At 47.7% G+C, this 19,019-nt stretch overlaps 1 protein-coding gene across 2 annotated transcripts in view; it reads right to left on the reverse strand.

Annotated features, from left to right (window-relative positions):
* The window catches only part of LOC144132604 (multidrug resistance-associated protein 1-like), a 119,882-nt gene extending 104,646 nt beyond the window's left edge, over positions 1-15,236 (reverse strand). For both annotated transcript variants that reach the window (XM_077665134.1, XM_077665133.1), the window contains exon 1: positions 15,081-15,236. In XM_077665134.1, the coding sequence (XP_077521260.1) occupies positions 15,081-15,107 (27 nt within the window). In that variant the 5' untranslated portion in view covers positions 15,108-15,236. The remainder of the gene's footprint in view (positions 1-15,080) is intronic.
* Between the last annotated feature and the right edge of the window lie 3,783 nt (positions 15,237-19,019).

Raw genomic sequence — 19,019 nt, forward strand, 5'->3', positions numbered from 1 at the left:
CTGGTGTTAGTGAGGAACGACTCGTTTCACGACTACGAAGGTATTGCGGACAGTCACCCTTCGCTGTTGCTCGAGAAGGGTGTGGCTATCGCGCGCGGTCTTGTTGAACTGAATGACGGCTGCGCGACAGTTTTTCTGACGAATTTCACGAACGAAATTCAGCACCTCGCCAAGGGAACGGCCGTCGCCTTCCTCGACGACGTGGATAGGTTGCCGAATCTGTGCCCCGTACAGGTGAATCTTCACGACGATGCCGCACCAAGTAACGCCCTTCAGAAGGTTAAAATCAACCCGGAGTTGTCACCTCATCAGAAGAACCTTCTGTCGTCACTGCTACTTGATTTTAAAGATTGCTTCGCGGCGAGCTCTAAGGTCGGACGTACGCCGGTAGCCAAGCATCGCATTGTCACCGATTCGGCCACGCCTCCAGTTTGTCAGCGTCCATACCGCGTTTCGCCGAAAGAGCGCGAAGCTATTAGGACGCAAGTCGATGAAATGCTTGCAGACGACGTTACACAGCCGTCAACAAGTCCGTGGGCGTCGCCGGTGGTCCTCGCGAAAAATAAAGACAACACATTGCGATTCTGTGTTGATTACAGGAAACTGAATAATGTTACCAAAAACGACGTGTACCCTATCGCGAGGATTGATGATGCCCTTGATCGACTCCGGGACGCCAGGTTCTTCTCTTCCTTAGATCTGAAAAGCGGATATTGGCAGATCGAGGTGGGCGAGCGAGACCGCGAGAAAACGGCTTTCGTGACGCCCGACGGTCTGTACGAATTTAAGGTGCTCCCGTTTGGACTTTGCTCCGCTCCGGCCAGATTTCAACGCATGATGGACACTGTTTTAGCTGGTTTGAAGTGGCAGACGTGCCTTGTGTACCTGGACGACGTGGTCATCTTTTCGTCTAGCTTCGAACAACACTTGCAGCGATTGCGCATTGTCCTTCAAGCCCTTCAGTCTGCACAACTAACGATCAAGCCAGAGAAATGCCATTTCGCCTTCGAGGAGCTCTGTTTCTTAGGACATGTTGTCAGCGCACAAGCTGTTCTTCCAGACCCCGACAAGACTTCCGCCGTCTCCAGTTTCCCACGCCCAACCGACAAGAAGGCCCTCCGACGTTTTTTGGGCCTCTGCTCGTATTACCGCCGCTTTGTTAAAGATTTTTCTCGCCTAGCTGAGCCATTGACTGCCTTGACTCGAGATGACACACCCTTCGTATGGGGAAGTGCCCAAGACGCCGCCTTCGAGGAACTCCGCTGCAGCCTTCAAAGTCCACCAATACTAGCTCATTTTGACGAGAATGCAGATACTGATGTCCACACTGACGCCAGCAATGTCGGCCTCGGAGCGATCCTCGTACAGTGGCAGGACGGCGCAGAGCGAGTAATCGCCTACGCGAGCCGCACACTTTCTCGATCGGAACGGAACTATTCGACGACCGAAAAAGAGTGCCTTGCCGTCATCTGGGCTCTGAGTAAGTTTCGACCCTACATCTACGGCCGGCCGTTTCGTGTTGTCAGCGATCATCACTCGCTATGCTGGCTGGCCAGCATTCAAGACCCTTCTGGCCGGTTGGCCAGATGGAGCCTCCGTTTACAGGAGTACGACGTTACGGTCGTCTATAAATCGGGTCGGCAGCACCAGGACGCGGACTGTTTATCACGAGCGCCCGTGGAACCGGCTGCGCAAGACATCCCCGAAGATTGCCCTGTTCTTTGTGCCATTAGCATCTCCCGTATGGCGCAGCTTCAACGAGCAGATTCTGAGTTGGCGCCACTCGTTAAGTATCTGGAGGGTTTGAATTCTCATGTACCTCGTGTGTTTCGCCGTGGACTACAGACCTTCATTTTGCGGCGTGGAGTCCTCTACAAGCGCAACTTTGACAGCAATACAGAGACGTTTTTGTTTGTTGTGCCATCCCAGTTACGCTCCGAAATCTTAAGCGCTTGTCATGATGAGCCATCCGCCGGCCAATTGGGGGTTAGTCGCACACTGGCAAAGATTCGGCTTAAGTATTACTGGCCCAATTTACTCCCATCCGTGCGTAGATACGTAACAACATGCCGGGATTGCCAACGGCGCAAATCTCCTCCTCTGAAGCCAGCCGGCTTTCTGCAGCCCATAGCACCACCAAAGACCCCTTTTCAGCAAATTGGCATAGACCTCCTCGGCCCTTTTCCGATGTCGACCAGAGGAAACCGGTGGATTGCGGTCGCGACAGATTATTAGACCCGATACGCTGAGACCACGTCACCCGCAAACGGTACTGCTGCTGAAGTCGCCGACTTCTTCGTCCACAACATCGTCCTGCGTCATGGCGCTCCTGGAGCTATCATTACTGACCGTGGAGCTGCATTTACGGCCCGCTTCACTCAGGCTGTACTCAAGCTCACGCACACCAGCCATAGACGTACACCAGCCTACCACCCGCAGACAAATGGCTTGGTAGAACGCCACAACAGGACCTTGACCGACATGCTTTCCATGTAGATTGATATCGAGCACAAGACATGGGACGAAATTCTCCCATATGCAACATTCGCGTATAATACCGCGCAGCAAGAGACGACGCAGTTCACTCCGAATTAGTCTTCGGTCGACAGGTTACCACCCCCCTCGTTGCTATGCTACCCGTGGACCCCCCTGACAGAGAGAGTGAACTTGTTGTCGACGTCGCCACCTATGTTCAGGGCGCGGAAGAAGCACGGCAACTGGCCGGACACCGCATTCACCGTCAGCAGCAGATCGATGCTGACCGCTACAACCTTGGACGCCGCTACGTTACCCACCACCCAGGCGACTATGTGTATGTTTGGACGCCCGTTCGTCGTCGCGGGCTCTCCGAAAAGTACGACCTTTCTTTGCCACAATCGCATTATAGGATGTCAAGATGATGATGTACGTCTGTACTTTCAAATAGCAAGTTCAAGGAATCCACATGTTGATCAGTTGTGTCACGCCGAGGACCAGTCTCTGTGAATCGATGGCGACTTGGAAGTAGAATTATGCGGATTAAGCTAATAATTTAGAGGCGATTACTCTGTATCATCAGGCGCTACGATATTTGCAATAAACTGAATACGCTAGCAGTGTGATGGTCTTTTAATTTCTAATATAATTACGAACTTCGACTTCAGTGACACTAAGCTGTCTGACTAAATTTAAGCAAATTCAGATAGTAACGCCCATTATTATATTGTTGCAGGCCTGACAACATCCCTACATTCGAAGATGGGTTTGGTGCATTACTGATCGCCTGTTTCTATGAAAATAAATGTATGTTATTTTAGAAAACTTCCAGTCAACTCTAGCGGGAAAACAAAAATTCCTCATTTACCCGCGCGCAACAATTCACTAGAGTCGCTTCCCGCGGCTTGCATCGCATTTCCTGTGCCGTATAATGTGAAGGTCGGCGCTATAACAGCTGGAACGTGAGAAGAGTAGTAGATATCCGTGTGTTTGGACTGCGCCTCGAAATAGGAGCGCCAGCGAAATAAATAAATATCGCAACGTTACTGTACGCTCTGTGCAGCTGTTCAAAAGCTGAGCTCATCCTCGCAGCGCGGAGTCACAGCTTTGGGCTTCAAATTCCAATGGCATTGGCCTTACTAACAGATAAATATACTTTCACATCCGCTGGCAAAGCGAAGGTTTTGTGCATGAAATATTTCATTGCAGCAGGTTGCACCTTAAGCTCAAAGGTAATGCGCGACGTCCATGTCGAGAAGTAGCCGTCGGCCTACAGAAATATAGTCTGGAAAGTGGAGACGCACATCCTCTTCCCAGTTCCATTCCCGTTTGCATTAGCAAAGCGTGCGCAACGCTTTTTCGTTCCTCTCGCATCAGAATCCTTCTTGATATTTGCTAGATGTTCTCTTGCCTTGAATGACCACGTGATAGTGATGTGGTATGAGGTTGAAACACTTGGTACAGTATGCAGTTTAGAAACTGCGCAACTTACCGGCAGTCTAACGCACGTAAATTATAAATTGGGGGGTTTCATACCCCGAATCGAAACATGGGCTGTGATAGACGCCGAAGTTGAGGGCTTTCAATTAGTTTAGACAGCGATTGGTTCTTTAACGCACGCTAACAAAGCACAGCACATATGCGTTTCGGTTTTCCCGTCTCCACCGAAAACAATCACCGAGACTGGAGCCGAACCAGCAACCTTTGGATCAGCAGATGAATGAAAAATGCCACACAGGCAAAGTGGTTGGTTTTAATTCAAGTGTTTGTGATATATCTGCGACAAATTATGGGTAAATTGTGACGGGAGTAGCCAATAGCATATAATAATGACAGAGCATGGTAACCTGTCCCTTCTAAGCGCGCACATTGAGGAAAAGCAGTTATGTTTCCATAGGGCCACGTGCGGGCGGCCAGCGCATTAATAAGTTGCTGTAATAATCTGTGTGCCTTGAATATTTCTTCTTGTAACTAGATTTTTTTCTTATGCAGCACAACGTTTTTTTTCGCACTCGGGATGACAGCAAAATCTTTTGAATTGGATGCCCAGATACACTAAAGCTCTACTCGAGATGTACGTGTGCTCTTTTGGTCTTTTATTTAGGAACAGAAAGGTTTCAACGACCTGCATCGATGAAATACGAAGAAGCGATATCGGTGATGTTTTGGTGCAGGCAGGCAGTTTCATTTAGCATATCTGCGTTCGTAGCGTATAAAAGCTTGGACATATTTAGAGAACCAGGCCAATTATGGTGCACAGTGCAGCCATGTTATCTCTGCTACGTTTCTAAGACAGGTGTTCACGACCTTTTTATTAGTTTCTCGGCATACTTTGAACGACATAGATGAACATAAAAAAATTGGCAGCTGCCTTTTTCTTTAAAGCGAAATTTATTGCCCCAGGGCATCAATGATAGGTAAAGGTGTGATGAATGATGTAGTAGAGATTAAATGAATGGAAAAAGGTTAGCTGATTTGATGAAGTCCAGTAGAGAACGATGGTACGGTTCCCGAGTCCAGGCAATGTATGAAGCAGGGTTGCTTGGAGAAAGACCTGCTACCATCAGGTGCCGGATCCTTGTAGGCTTGAGAGCTGGGCAGTCCCACAGTAAGTGATGAATGTCGGCCTCAATGTCCTCGTGTTTTAAAGCCACATTATACAAGGTGAACACTGGAATCTGAGTGTGTTGTGGGAGCCTTGTATAATAATAATTTTTTACCATCACGGAGCGAGACTACAAAATTGAATTATTATGTATTCCCTTTCTGGCTCTAATGCTCAGAACACTTGACCGGTAAGAAGGCACACCTGGATGTCAGAAAAACAATGTTTTCTCAGGGGCGCTCAAGTATATCGCTTCGGTGGGCTTAATTAAGGTAGCCGCTCTTAAATGCTTCTATATGAAACGAGAGCTCTCCAAGAACTCCCACTTCGAGTGGCCGGAGGACACTTTGCTATCGAAAACACCGTTGTCGGCTAGTTAACCTACGGTAGAGTAAGCAACGGTTTGAATTTAATCCTAGTCTATTACTGAGTGTTGTACAACTGTTCTGTGTTTACCCGGATAAAGAACGTGCTTTTTCAGATAGGCTGTGGAGGTCGCCCAGGAAGGCGAAAGCGGCCACATTTATTCACGGCTGCCGGAGAGGAGATAGCTGTGAAGCGGCGGCGGCAGCGTCCGGCCCTGGGCAAGGTCCCAAGCGCCCTCTTTAGCTCGTGCTGGGGATACTTCGTGCCGCGCGGGTTGCTACAGGGCTCCCCGCCTAGACGATCAGTCGTATTTGTGAAGAGTCGTGCAGGCCGCCCGGGGTACGAAAGCGTATTTCAGGTTGGTGGCCCTGGCTGTGGCGTTGAGGCCGAGCTTTCAGAAGGCGTTGAAGGACGCGTAGCCGCAGTGGGAGGAAGTGGATAGGCCTGCGGTGTGGACCCAGCGCCGGTGGATCGGCAGCAGCAATCAACGGCTGATGCAGGATGGACAGCGCAGCAGAGGGAGCGAGGCGTGCGACGGGCAGTGAGATTCCAGAAACTTGTCCGGGTGCAGCTGCCCGGTACCCAGGCTGGCAGCTACGGAAGGCGCATCGAGGTGCGAGGCGGGGGAATGGCTGTGGTGGACTGCATGTGGCAGCTGGGACACGCGCGCAGCCAGCAGTGTACTGATTGGCTTGGACGCGACAGACGGACGTACGATCGGCGGCCTTGCCACTGGGGCAGAGCAGGGCATGACGGGGAACGCCAGCGAGGTAGCGGGATTTGGAGGCGCCCTCAGTACCGCAACAGCCACCGGGGAAACGTCCGCTGGCTTGGGCAGTCTAGGCAGCTGTCTAGGCGGCGGCTGAAGAAGCTGCAGCGCTGTGGTAACCGGAATATGCTGTGGACGAGAGGTTGTGTGCGGTGGGCTCCCGCCAGACTTGCGTTTGGCGGCGGCCGAGCCAGTAGTTCCAGGCGTCTGTGAAGATTTTGACGCCACTTGGGAGCAAGAACCCACATCAGAGGTCTGGGCTGGCTGGAGGACAGGCGCTGGCACCGTTTCAGGGTCCTTCGCAGGCAAAATAGGGCGGGTGACAATAGCCGTGCTTGGTGCTTCTGTCACCGGTTTGGCTTGCTCATCTTGCTTCGTGTCACTGTTAGTGTGTTGTGGACCTTTGCAGGAGCTGAAAGTGCGGCTATCAGGCGTAAGTGTGGCCGAGACCGTGTTAGCATCTGCTGGCCGCGGCGTCTACATAGCTGCAGAGGCATGTGGAGCTGCTGGCTGTTGTGACGAGGCAGACGGGGACGCCGAAAACCGCGTCATGCATGCTGCTGCAGAGCGTTCCATGTCGTCAGGAGGCAGAATGGGCCGCGCCGGAGGCATTGACGCAGGTGCCGACGAACTGTGCGTGGAAGGCGATGGGGATGTACCGCATCCGGTAAAAGTGCGAGTGCTCACGGGAGAGTGCGAGCAAGGCTGAGCTGGAGGCGCTGTCGTACGGGTGCTTTCAGCTGTACTGGCTTCCGGTGCCCCACTATGTGGCGGATTGCTGTCAGCAGGGTGGTGGAGTGGAGCGCCATAAAAGCGAAAAAAAAGCTTCTTTCAGTCCATCTAACAGGCGGTCGTCCGGCGGCGGAAGGTAGAGCAGGTCAAAGACGTTGGCGGGCAGCTTCCACTTGACGAGGAGGAACCGCGAAATCTGGGACGACACGCCGTGGACGTATAGCTGGGCCTCCACTTGCGCGAACCATGCAAAGGGGCTGTGCGGGCGGAATGGCCACAGCTGTACTCGAGACGTGCCCTGGGGCGAGATCGGGCGCCACTGATCTTGCGGTAGGTCTATGGCGCGGCAGGAACTCGAAGGTACAGCTTCGGTGCTTCGGTTGTGAAGGCGTTCGGGCTGTCCTAGGCCACGACAATGTGGAGGTCGCCCAGGGAGGCGACCGCGGCCACATTTATTGAAAGCTGCCGGATAGTAGATAGCTGTGGAGCGGGCGGCGGCAGCGTCCGACCGTGGCCAATGTTCCAAGTGTCCTCTATAGCGCGTTCTGGGGATACTTCGTCCTTTTTGGCATTTCGCTACTGCAAGCCGCGCGGGTGGTTACAAGGCTTTCAAATACAGTCAGTAATAGCATATCACAAAAAATTCATACAACCGTCGCTTTTTTCTCTTGTTAGTCCAATAGCACACCGCTTATGAGAGTTTCCTGTACGGCCTGGTTCTCAGTCATTATCCCACTCTTCTATTCTTTGGCAACTCTCTTGGGGATGTTGTGGAGGAGAAGTGAAGGCATACCAAACAAATATGCTTCAGAGGCTACATAAGTGGTTGTTTTACGATTTTTATTCGCGGTTCACAGAAAAATTAGGGGTTGCAGTTACATAACCCGTCATGATAAGAAAAAAATCAATACACATGGCTGTTGGTGCCCGAATCTGCACAGAGCAATTAAGGAGACGGAAGGCGCAAAGATATGTTTCGCATAGCAGAAGGGGGGTGGGGGGTGAATCGCCTCATTAGGACACATTGCATCGTGCAGCTGAGCCTGCGCTATGTTATATCACCCTACAATAGAGGGCGAGGTAAACGGCTGCTTGCCATTGCGTTTCGGCGGCCGAAGACGCGGACGCGTTTTGATTGTCCCGATGTCACCCCCGTACTTTCTCGCTGCGCAGCCCCATTCCTATTGTTCAGCTAGCCAAAGAGTGAATTTTGGTAACGAAATGGCTGCCAAATAAACGCAAATCTCCCGGTCACTTTCTAAAGCCTGGAGCCAGCAAAGCGACGCTCATACATGTGTCGCCATGTGGGAGCCATGCTCCTTCGAAAGTTTCCACGTTTTCGAGAGCTATGCGCGATGCAACTATTCAGTGAACTGACTTCAATATCAGTGCAGTTAGTTCGCATTGCTGAACGGCGGTGACCTCAAACAGAGCATCATGATGACAAATGAAGAATCTATTCGCAAACTGTTGACTAGATCGAAGTCGCGCTTAGGATGCAAACAGACCGATTGGGCGGGAGTGATAGCGCATGCATAGTAGGCGGTGGTGCTGATCAAACTGACGATCTCTCAAGGTACCACTTCATTTATAGATCACTCGGAATACTCGAGCCACTTTGCTCTTGGAGCATCACGAAAAGTCCCGAATATTCGACAAAATACAGCGGGGTATGACAGCCCTCACATACAGACTGTCGCATCTGGAGATTAAACTTGCCTCCCCAGCAAACAAAGCGACAAGGCACGTGTTTCCGAACAGTCAAAGTCACAGTGCCGGGCGATGCGCATTAAAAAAGTAAACTTGCGTGGAACAGCGCCAACACGGACGAGCGACGAAGAAAATGAGCGCACACACTAGCGCTGACTAGCAGTTAACAACTTTATCGTCGCTTCAATCCTAAAGCACAAAAAGTTTGAAACAGCATTCACGGTGGGGTCCTCTGGATGCCAATTGGTACGAGAAATCGAATTTACTCACAACGTGACCCGCAACTTATTACCGCGGGAACCGTTGCAGATTTATTATAATTATTATGTGTAACTCTTCAACTTTGCTAATATTCTACAGAACTACAGGCTAAAACAATCATAATATTCCAGATCCTCGAAAGAATTAAACAAGAGCAAAAAAAAAACATTAGAAAGGGTAGGAACCAAATCCTTTCGCTACCTCAAATCACTACACACCAGGTAATGTCGAGTGTACAGAGATATTGCGGCTATCTCTACCACAATATTGGGACCTGCCATATCCCCCATTCCATATCAATGCCATATCCCCCATTCCTTCCCAACCACTAACCAATGTGAGAGGCAGCTAAGCTCAACGCAGGCACTGGTCCCTAAAAGGATAATAAATAGGGCCGTCGTAGCAACTTCGACCAATGTGATTCGTAATTATGGACTCCAGTCACGGGGTTAACAATCAGTTTGGTCAAACACAATTTTAACGACAGCAACAATGTTTTTCTGAAAAAATCACACTTATACCTAAACGTATACTACTCAAGAACCCACTGCAAATGCTAAGAGAAAACATTAAAACCGAATTCTGCACGTAGCGTGACACTAAAATGAAAACACGCGCCTTTTGTGTTTCGCTTCCATCAAAACGCGGGCGCAGCGTTTTCATGGAGGCCAAAGACAAAAGGTGCCCGTGTGCTGTGCGATGTCGGCGCACTTTAAAGATCCCCAGGTGGTCGATATTAATCCGAAGCCCTCCACTACAGCACCTCTTTCATCTATTTTTCTTCCCTTCCTTCCTTTATCTCTTCCCTTACGGCGCAGTTCGAGTGTACATCGAGATGTGTAAGATCATCACTGCGTAACTTCGTTTCATCAAAACCAATTCTCGTGTGCTGTGCGCTGATAGACCACGATAAAGATCCCCAGGTGGTCGAAATTATTCCGGAGCCCTGCACTCTATACGGCACCTCTTTCTCTTTTTCACTCCCTCCTTTATCCATTCTCTCACGGCGCGGTTCAGGTGTCCAACTATATATGAGACCGATACTGCGCGATTTATTTCCCCAAATAAACAATTTTTTTTCACATCAACTCCCCTTCATTTCTTGCAACCTGTGAAATCAAGAATTATTAAATGAAGAGATTGCGTTATTGACTACCAGTAGAAATAGTTGAGGTATATTTGCTCTCTTTTTAGAATGAAATACGTCCCTATTAACTGCGTCGTTCTCTGAACACCAAATGAAAGTTTTATTAGTGCTCTAGCGCTTACAGTGAGCGTTCCTTGCCTTTAGCTGCTTTGTGTTTGCTTTTCTGAAGCCTGGCTCTGTAGCGAAATTCAGCATAACCAAGTGTTGATGGAGCAGATAAACCTGAATATTACAAGGTCCACTGGCGGCAGCATCTACCATCACAAGGCAATGGCGCATCACTTAACAGCTGCACCATTGAGCCAGGAGCGGTATGGGGACCCCCAGCGATCTTTCATGTGAAGTAGAGAACTACCAAAACTCCAGATATATGCGTTAACCCATTAAAGTAAGCGCTTCATCCCCTTAAGGCCGAGCTTAAATACGTCTCCGGGCAGATCTATGTCTGAAGCCTGTCTAAAAAGCGAGTTGCTTACCAAAACCGAAATGGTAGTGTACCTAGTTCACATTTGGCCTGATCATGCTAAGTCATCCACCATTTATTTTTTGTTACTAATAGCTTGAACTCTTTCTTGTTGTTATTTTCGCTCTTGGGGCAGTGGTTTTCAGGTGCATTCCACCGAAAATGACTTGCTTCCAACTATGCGAAACCTCCATCTTAGTGCAGTGTATTAAAAAAACAGCAGCGCCACCAAGCGGAGAATATAATACTTGTGAGAATTGGTTACTTGTGGATACTTGTGTATACTTGTGAGAACATTGGCTCCCTGACGCAGTGAATAAGCGATCTTTTATTGAAGGCTTCTACAGTAGTTCGAATACCCTTTCAACTTACTGTTTTTTACTCGTTTTTACTCATAAAAATCCGTTGCCTGTGTCTGAAGCAATGTAGACCCACTAGAAATGAAAGAAATATGGCCGCGACTAGGCGAGCCTGTGTTGCGAACCCGCGGCGGCGCTAGCAGGTCAGCTTTGCTGGCGACTGCCCAAAAGCAACATGCTATAGCCGCTTTTTTTCTGTATTTCCTGTTCAGGGTAAAAAAAAAAGATTAGAGCAGCAGCAGAGCAAAATATAAATAACAACAAAATCATGTTCAAAGAGGATCCGCCATTGAGGCTGCGCTGGGATTCAGAAAACATGCTACAGCCGCACCCGATCACCCTTCGTGTTTAACTGCCATTCTCTCGAGTTGCCACAGGGGCTGCCACAAAATGCGACAGGGGCCAAAACGTGACACGTTGTTACTTAGCGCCCCATGACTTCTGAACTGACACTCAAATTAAATTCATATTTCGGTGACCTAATTTCACAAATGTCCACTCGAAGTAGCACCAGATGGTTGCACCTACGCAGAGAAAAAGATTCCGAAGTGCATTATGGGGAAATTCGTTGAAAAGACTTCAAATTCTGCACGCGACATTTTTACAACTGTGCTGCTCAATGAGTGTGACATCCTGGATTACCGCAGGCATTTACATAACATAAATGGTTATTGATCTGATGATATGAAATGTTGAGGAGTTTTCGAGCCTGGCCTAATTAGGAAATAATTTTTCAACAGAAGGCTTATGTGGGGAAAACCACGCCACTTTGTTACATAGCGCCCGCTGACATCTGAACTAGCTGTAAAATTAACTTCATATTTCGGTGGTCTAAATCCTCACATGCCCGCTGCAAGTTACTGTCAAATTGACGAGATTGGTTGCACTTAAGCACAGGAAAAAAATTCGAAGTGAGCTATGGCGAACGAGAAATCAGTCCTGAAGGTGCGAAATTCAGCAGGCCACTTTTTTGAAAACTGTGCAGCTCAATCAAATTTGCACCCTAAAATGCCGCAGGTATTTAGGCAAGATAACTGTTGATTCATGATATCGCACTCGAAGTTTAACAGTTTGCACTCCATGGGTAGTTACGAAAGAATTATTTTAACAGCAGAGAAAAGGAGCGCGAGAACAAGACGACGGACGAAGACAGAACACACAGCACGAGCGCTAACTTCCGACCAAAGGAAAAACAGAAAACCGTATAGACCAGGACCTGAGCCTAACGACCGAGCGCATGCGCCAAGGCTGGGAAGCGGAAAAAAAATTCTAAGGAATTTGATCTGTATGTCAGCGAGCATTCTATATTCTTATCGAAACGTGTATTGAGATTCCTTGGTTTGCAATAACCTTTATCTTCTTATCCTTTTTTCCTTTGAATTTTTTCCTTACAATTTTTTCCCCCTTCCGAGCCATGACGCATGCGCTCGGTAGTTAGGCTCAGGTCCCGGACGACACGGTTTTGAGAGAGAGAGAGACTCTTTAATGAAGAAACAGAGAATTTAGCCGGCGTTTCAATATCGCTGGCATGCTACTCTGCGTAGGGAGGGGAATTTGGGAGATAAAGACTGAAGGAGAGCAGCGTGGAAGTGGTGGGAAAAAAATTTAAAAAAATAAAAAACGAAGATAAAATGCAGCCATGAAATGGGTACTAAGGATGCAGTGGCGAGTATTGATGTAACCTATGGAATGATGGAGCGCATAGTCCGACGAATGGACTGACGAAGTTCACTGCAAGAAGAATGCATGAAGGTAACCTGCAAGTGAATTTAGAGCTTATCGAGAAGTCCAATGTCTTTTAAATATGTAAAAAGAAAGTTCATTGCAAGTCTCTGTTGCCTGAAGCAGGCTAAGGGGCCTAAAACTTTGTCCATTGTTAGGGGCACTGGGCAGAGCTTCTGCATGCAATGTTCATAGTACGCACGCTCGTTAGCATACGCAGGGCACTCAAGCAGGATATGTTCCACAGTTTCTATCGAAGCACAGTTGTCACAATGCGGACTGTTCATTTGTCCAAAACGGTATCGAAGGCCATTTGTGTATGCAGCATTCAGACGAAGTCGGTGATAAAGTGTTTCGAGTTGTCGAGGAATTCTGGGTGAGAGTCTTGATCTAAGATGTGGGTCGATTGAGTGAAGAAATTGGTACTGATGTGTCGGCAAACTCCAAAGCCGATACGTTTCTTCGTACGCAAAACTTTTAGCCATTTGGGACGCATCAGATTTCGTGAGAAAACTTCGAATGTATCTCTGATGTTGATGGCCCTTACGGGCCGCTTCATCTGCTTTTTCAGTAGCCATAATGCCACAGTGAGCAGGTACCCACTGAAATGTTATGCAGTGCCCTGCGGCAATAGCTAAATGATGGATATACCCAATGTCCAGAGAAACTGGCTGGTGATTCGTTTTCTTCAGCAGGTTGGCCAGGACCTGCAGAGATGCTTTTGAATCGGTGAAGATAACCCAACGGCCGGCGGTTCGGCGCAGGATGTAAGAAACAGCTTCCTTAATGCCGTGAAGCTCAGCTGTTGTAGAGGAGGTCCTCCGCTGCAGCCGGTAAGAAAGGGCATGGCCTGTTGAGGGCACATAAAGGCCACAAGAAGTAGTTTCTTTAGTAGTTTTGTGTTTTTCCTTTAGTCGTAAGTTAGCGCTCGTGCTGTGTGTTCTGTCTCCATCCGTCGTCTTGTTTACGCGCTCCTTTTCTCATATCACAATACCGACTCGCCCAACTTTCCGCCCTTGTCAGTTTAGCAGCAGGCTGCGTGTGGGCAAAACGGCATCATGTGATGTTCAGCAGGGACAAATGGAAATCTAACATATTTATTGTTTGAGCTAATGCACAACCCATGTTTTTTTTTCACTTTCTACGATAGTTTTTACTTACAAAAGAAAAATATGAATGCCGACTAGCACGCAGAAGAAAATGAAGACAAGGTTTAGAGAGGCGCTGGTAGCGCCGATGCCGTATCACTAAACATTTTTCTGTTTGCAAAACTCACAAACGAAAACGGGAGAATACGAGTAGCAAAACATGCATCAAACGGCTTGCGAACTTCAGCGTCGCATTCTATGCGGTAGAAATAAACTGTGTTTGGAGAACACATTATGAAAATGGAAGAAGCGCGGCTCGGCCTATACCATACAATTACATTAAAAACCTTGTGTTCTCCTGCAACGAATCTAGTGAAATCGCATATCCATTCGATACAGCTGAGTGAAAGCGCACCAACTATGGAATTAAAAAAGGAAGAAAACTATGAGAAAGGTATGGAATTGAAAAGCATCACGTAGCTAGCCTACAATCAGGCCTGGCAGTAGAAGCGCATAGACTTCAGTGGTAAATGGAACAAAACTATAGCGGGTTCGGTCTGAGTACATTGTCTGCCATTCGAATAGGCTAGCAAAGAATGTCTACATCCTTAAAGTGAAATTCGTGCGCATCCATTCGCAAGGGTGAGGGGTGCGTTGATTCTGGAAGGGCGTCTCTTTTTTTTCCGTCAACTGTCTAATTTTGCCCCATGGGCTAGGGCAAAATGCGATGTTCTGTAATTTTATGTTTCATTAAATCTCAGTGGGTTGCTTTTCAGTTGTATTTTTCATACTTCGTGATCGTGGGGTAAGGACAGTAGGGAATTATTCGGCAACTATTGTTCTTTGAAATCCGTTAATAAAAAATAATAGCGACAGTTTGTAAGTTTGCGTCGCGTTCTGCCTCCGTCTCCCCTAATATTTCCCCTCGGGGTGCCAAACTACTAAATGGCAATTGTCAGACCGCCTCCAAATTCATAAAAGATTGGCTACGTTTTGGACCAAGCAGCACGCTAAATGACATCTTCAGATGAATCGTGGTCATGCAGCCAAACGGCTGTAGTTGGGGTATGCCTGGTAACTCCCGCCGCACTTCCCATTGCATTTTAGCGCAAAGAAATAGCGTGACGTCACAAAAATCGAGTTGGTCACTGTGAAATTGCATATTCTCTTATTCATATTCAGCGTGCAAATGACAATCCAACAAAAACCAAAGCACAAATTTTAGCCCCCCCCCCCCTCTTCCGCATCCTCCCCCTGAAAAAAAAGTGTAACACAGCTATGGGAAGAGCCTGGAAATACTGAAGACTTTTCTCTCCTTACACTTCCAAATACGTATCCCTCAACATGAGAGGATGAACAAAAGATTATAAGTGCTATACATACTTCTGAATGAGATTGCGTGTTGTCCATCACCGGTTCGAGAAAACGCTTGAGATCTCACGGCGCTGTGACGCACTTGCGAGTTTCGTGTTGCGAGCCAATTAGTCTAGGCGCCGGCAGCAACCAGGCCAACGTAGAGCAGAACCCCGAATGGCCATAAATCTGCGCGCAGAATCGCTCTCAAGGGCATTCTAGGGTAGTATTTCCTTTTCCAGCTGTCGTTTGACGAGAGAGTGCCTCTCACGTGCATGAAACCCGCGGTTGTTATCATTGGCAACGCATGCTTCCAGTGTAGCGCCGCAAAAAGATGCAGGTGGCGAGGGAAGAGAGAAAAACTGCCGGCAGACCATTTCAGCGGAAATAACAACTGCGGGTTAACTCGTACAATGAATCTGGGACGCCGCATCATGTGAACGGAAGGTGCTCCTGCATGCTGACCGCAGGGTGGAAGCAGACTGCGTACCACAGCAGAACAGACAATTCATGCGTAGCAGAATTGCAAGATAAGGGGACAGTATCCAGAACAGGCCGATTACTTTTTCTGGTAGCACGCAAGGTTCCTCCATGGGTGCTGCAGAAATGATTGCTCCCATTATCATGTACAGCCCCCGCCAAAACTGTACAGTTCAAGGGGTTTGCTTCTGGGAGGTATAGCGGGGCTCCCTAGCATATCCATAGCAGTACAAAGCTTGGGAGCATTGAGGACGCGATGCTATTCCTGTTTCGAGAGGCTACGGTCAGTGAGGATACATAACGAGGCATGAAGCAAGCCTCACAAGCAAACACCTTGGGCCGTATACTTTTGTAGCGGCTGCAGCTGCGAAAAAAAGCAATGGTGGCAGATGGTATTAATTTCACTTCAAATTCGTGTTTGCGCATCGCTGGAAGAAACGAACAGCCCCCTTTTTGCCCGGAGGAGTACATCAGAAAGACTCTGTGGCGTAGTGAGATCACAAGATTAAAAATCTGACGCTTGTTTGATTGCTTACACACTCAAAGCTGCAAGAGCCAATGGATATTTTTCCAGTGTATAGCATTTCTCTTACCGCCACCAACGTATTTCGGTGAAAAATGCCGCCCGCAGTCCATTCACACCCAGAATAGCAGTTACCTTTCTGACGTTTTGCGTCTTTCTCTTCTCAAAGCCGTTGATGTAAACGATAAATTAAATCCTGTGTTGTTGGCATAGTCAAATTCGGATTTTCGAGAAGCAACACTCAGATGAAAAGGGAAGAGATTTTTTCAGGTCACTAGCAAGTTGCACCTCTCAAAAATGCTGCTAGCACTATCATGATCAAACAAATATGAATTTTGATTGCTACATGCAATATAACACGCCACATCCAAAACGCAGCAAACACAACTCTACAATTATCCTCCCAGTGTCGAACGAATGACTACTAGTTTTCTTTTTTCCCGAAAACGATATCCAACTGAAATGGGCTTTCCTCAAGACCCAGTCTGCTCGACAAGTTATGAGTCTTTCATATCTGCTGCCGTGTATTTTTTGCAAACATTGTGGGCGTTAATCCTTATTTGACGCCTCTTTTTTTTCTTTAGGAAATGCAGTGTGTTAGTTCGGGATCTTACAGTGCTCGCTTTTTTTTTTTGCTTTGCTACCTTTCAATGTACAACGATGCATCCCTGTACCACTCCTGCCTTGCTGCGAAGAGGCGGCTGGCAGTATGGATAAATAAAAGAAGGAAAATATATGCTTTGCATTAGCTGATTTTTGCAGTCCTTGAAGTCAGCCTATAATCATTGCACGGGCGGTGCTCTGAGCAATTTCCTTGTAGCAGTTCTTGCTGTCTATTCTGGAAAAGTTGAGCTGCGGCCGCCATATTCCTTTTCTTTCGGCCGGCATGCACCCCTGTGAAAAGCTTATAGTGACTGTAGGCTATGTCTCGGTTAACTTTGCATAATCAGAACAATAACTGAGCGCGCGCGGCCGTTATATATTTCGGAAAAGGGTAGGTAGCTTTTGTTCGTTATTTTTACTTTTGGACCTTGTTTATCGCCTGTGATACATGGCTGAGAGACGTCGTATTGAATCAGAATCCAATGGTGCTCTATAAAAGTTGTTCGAAATTACTGTCGAGCTTTAGTTCCTTTATAGCTAATATTCAATCAATCAATCAATCAATTTATTTTTCGCATGGAAAAATACAGCGAAAAAAAGGTGACTGAAGAAAAAGCCGCTTTGTTGCGGCTTGACTAAGCTCCAGTCACCCATCACCCATTAGCAGCGACGAACAATGCTCTTATGTGAAAAAATACACAGCGGAAAGAGAGAGAGAGAAAAAGAGAAGCATACGTCAGAAAATACTATAACTGAAAAACAAAATAAAAAACAGCAAAAAACAAACAAACAAACAAGGCATATTACATTAGTGCAATATGTAGTGGTAGCAGTATACAAAATTTATATGAACAGCTCGGTAATGCGTTTAAGGAATAGTTTTTCAATGTCTATTTGTGAAGCATCCGAATAGTGATTTAATATTGTTGGTAGCGTATGTTGAGTCATCATTTTACCGTAATTAATTCGTGATGATGGAACTAGCCAAGGTGATTGATGAAGAAAGCAGTTCGATGCTGTCTCTAAATTCAGCGCAGCTAAAAGCCGCAGTCATTCCTTTTCTTTCGTGACTGCCGAACACGTTCTCCACTGTCGTCGCCACCGAGTTGTTCAGTCAGTATTCTTTGGCGGAAGTCAGCCTATTGAAGATTTACGCTTGCGTCCCTTTCGTTGGCTTCTCTCTTTCCGGGCTGCCATCATCGTGAGGAGGTGACAGTGTTATCCCTCGATGCGCAGGTGTCATATTTTACAAGTACTGGAGGAGCAGTTGGCGAAATCGTTTGGACGCTTCTGATTCTCTACATTAAACTGCTCTTAAGTCTGCAACCTAGCCGCGAACAATTTCTGCCTCATACCCAGTAAGATGGAGCGAAATCGCTATGCGCTGCATAGTTTGATGGCTTACAACTACTAAATAGGGCAGTGCATGTCGGCTAAACTGGCGCTAACATGCAGAAGAGATGATTTGCGAATGATGCTCCACCCCTGTAAGCAGTTTAACGTGCGACATTAAATTGAAAATTGGAAATTGCTTTCTGGTGGAAGGCAATGGCGCAGTATATTTCACATCTGAGGGGACACCTGAACCGCGCCGTAAGTCAAGGAATAAAGGATGGACTAAGAGAAGAAAGGGAGAAAGAGGTGCCGTAGTGGAGGGCTCCGGAATAATTTAGAGCATCTGGAGATCGTAAACATGCACTGGCATCGCAAAGCTCACGGGCGCCTTACCGTCTCGCCTCCATCGCACTGCGGCCGCCGCTGTCGGATTCGAATCCGGGTACACCGGATTAGTAGCCCAACGCTCCCTAGCCACTGAGCTACCTCGGCGGGTTATATTAGTCAAATTCGTTCCATTCGTTTAATGCTTTTACCTGACCCGTAAGTGACGGAGGCATCCTGGAGAATTGTCGTCGCACGCTTTCGAGCACATATCCTCCCCCCCCCCCCCCCCAAAAAAAAAAAAAATGTTGCTACTACACAAGCAGCTGATAAAAAAAAAATGGAAACGTTTCAGCTAGGCAAAATCCTCCGGGCTTCAACACCTATACCACCGGGCATGTGAACCCTAGCTGGCATTCCACGTGTCGCCGTGTGACGTTAATTTAAGCAGTATGTTATAGGCAGTGGAAGAAGCCTTGCTTATCTTTATAGCATGTCTGTGCAGGATGTTACTGACTTTAGTTATGTGGTACTATGTGCCGTCAGCAAACGAAATGCTATCCCGTGTGTCCCGACGGAAGGAGCTCGGAGAGCGCTTGGCAGTTACGAGCGATCGACCGTTATAATTGTTTAAATTAGAGAGGAAACGTAGGATATTGTCGTCGTCTGAAAGGTGCACAGATACGAGGAACGGGCCGGCGCAT

Source organism: Amblyomma americanum, chromosome 5 (assembly GCF_052857255.1).
Source record: "Amblyomma americanum isolate KBUSLIRL-KWMA chromosome 5, ASM5285725v1, whole genome shotgun sequence".
NCBI lineage: Eukaryota > Metazoa > Arthropoda > Arachnida > Ixodida > Ixodidae > Amblyomma > Amblyomma americanum.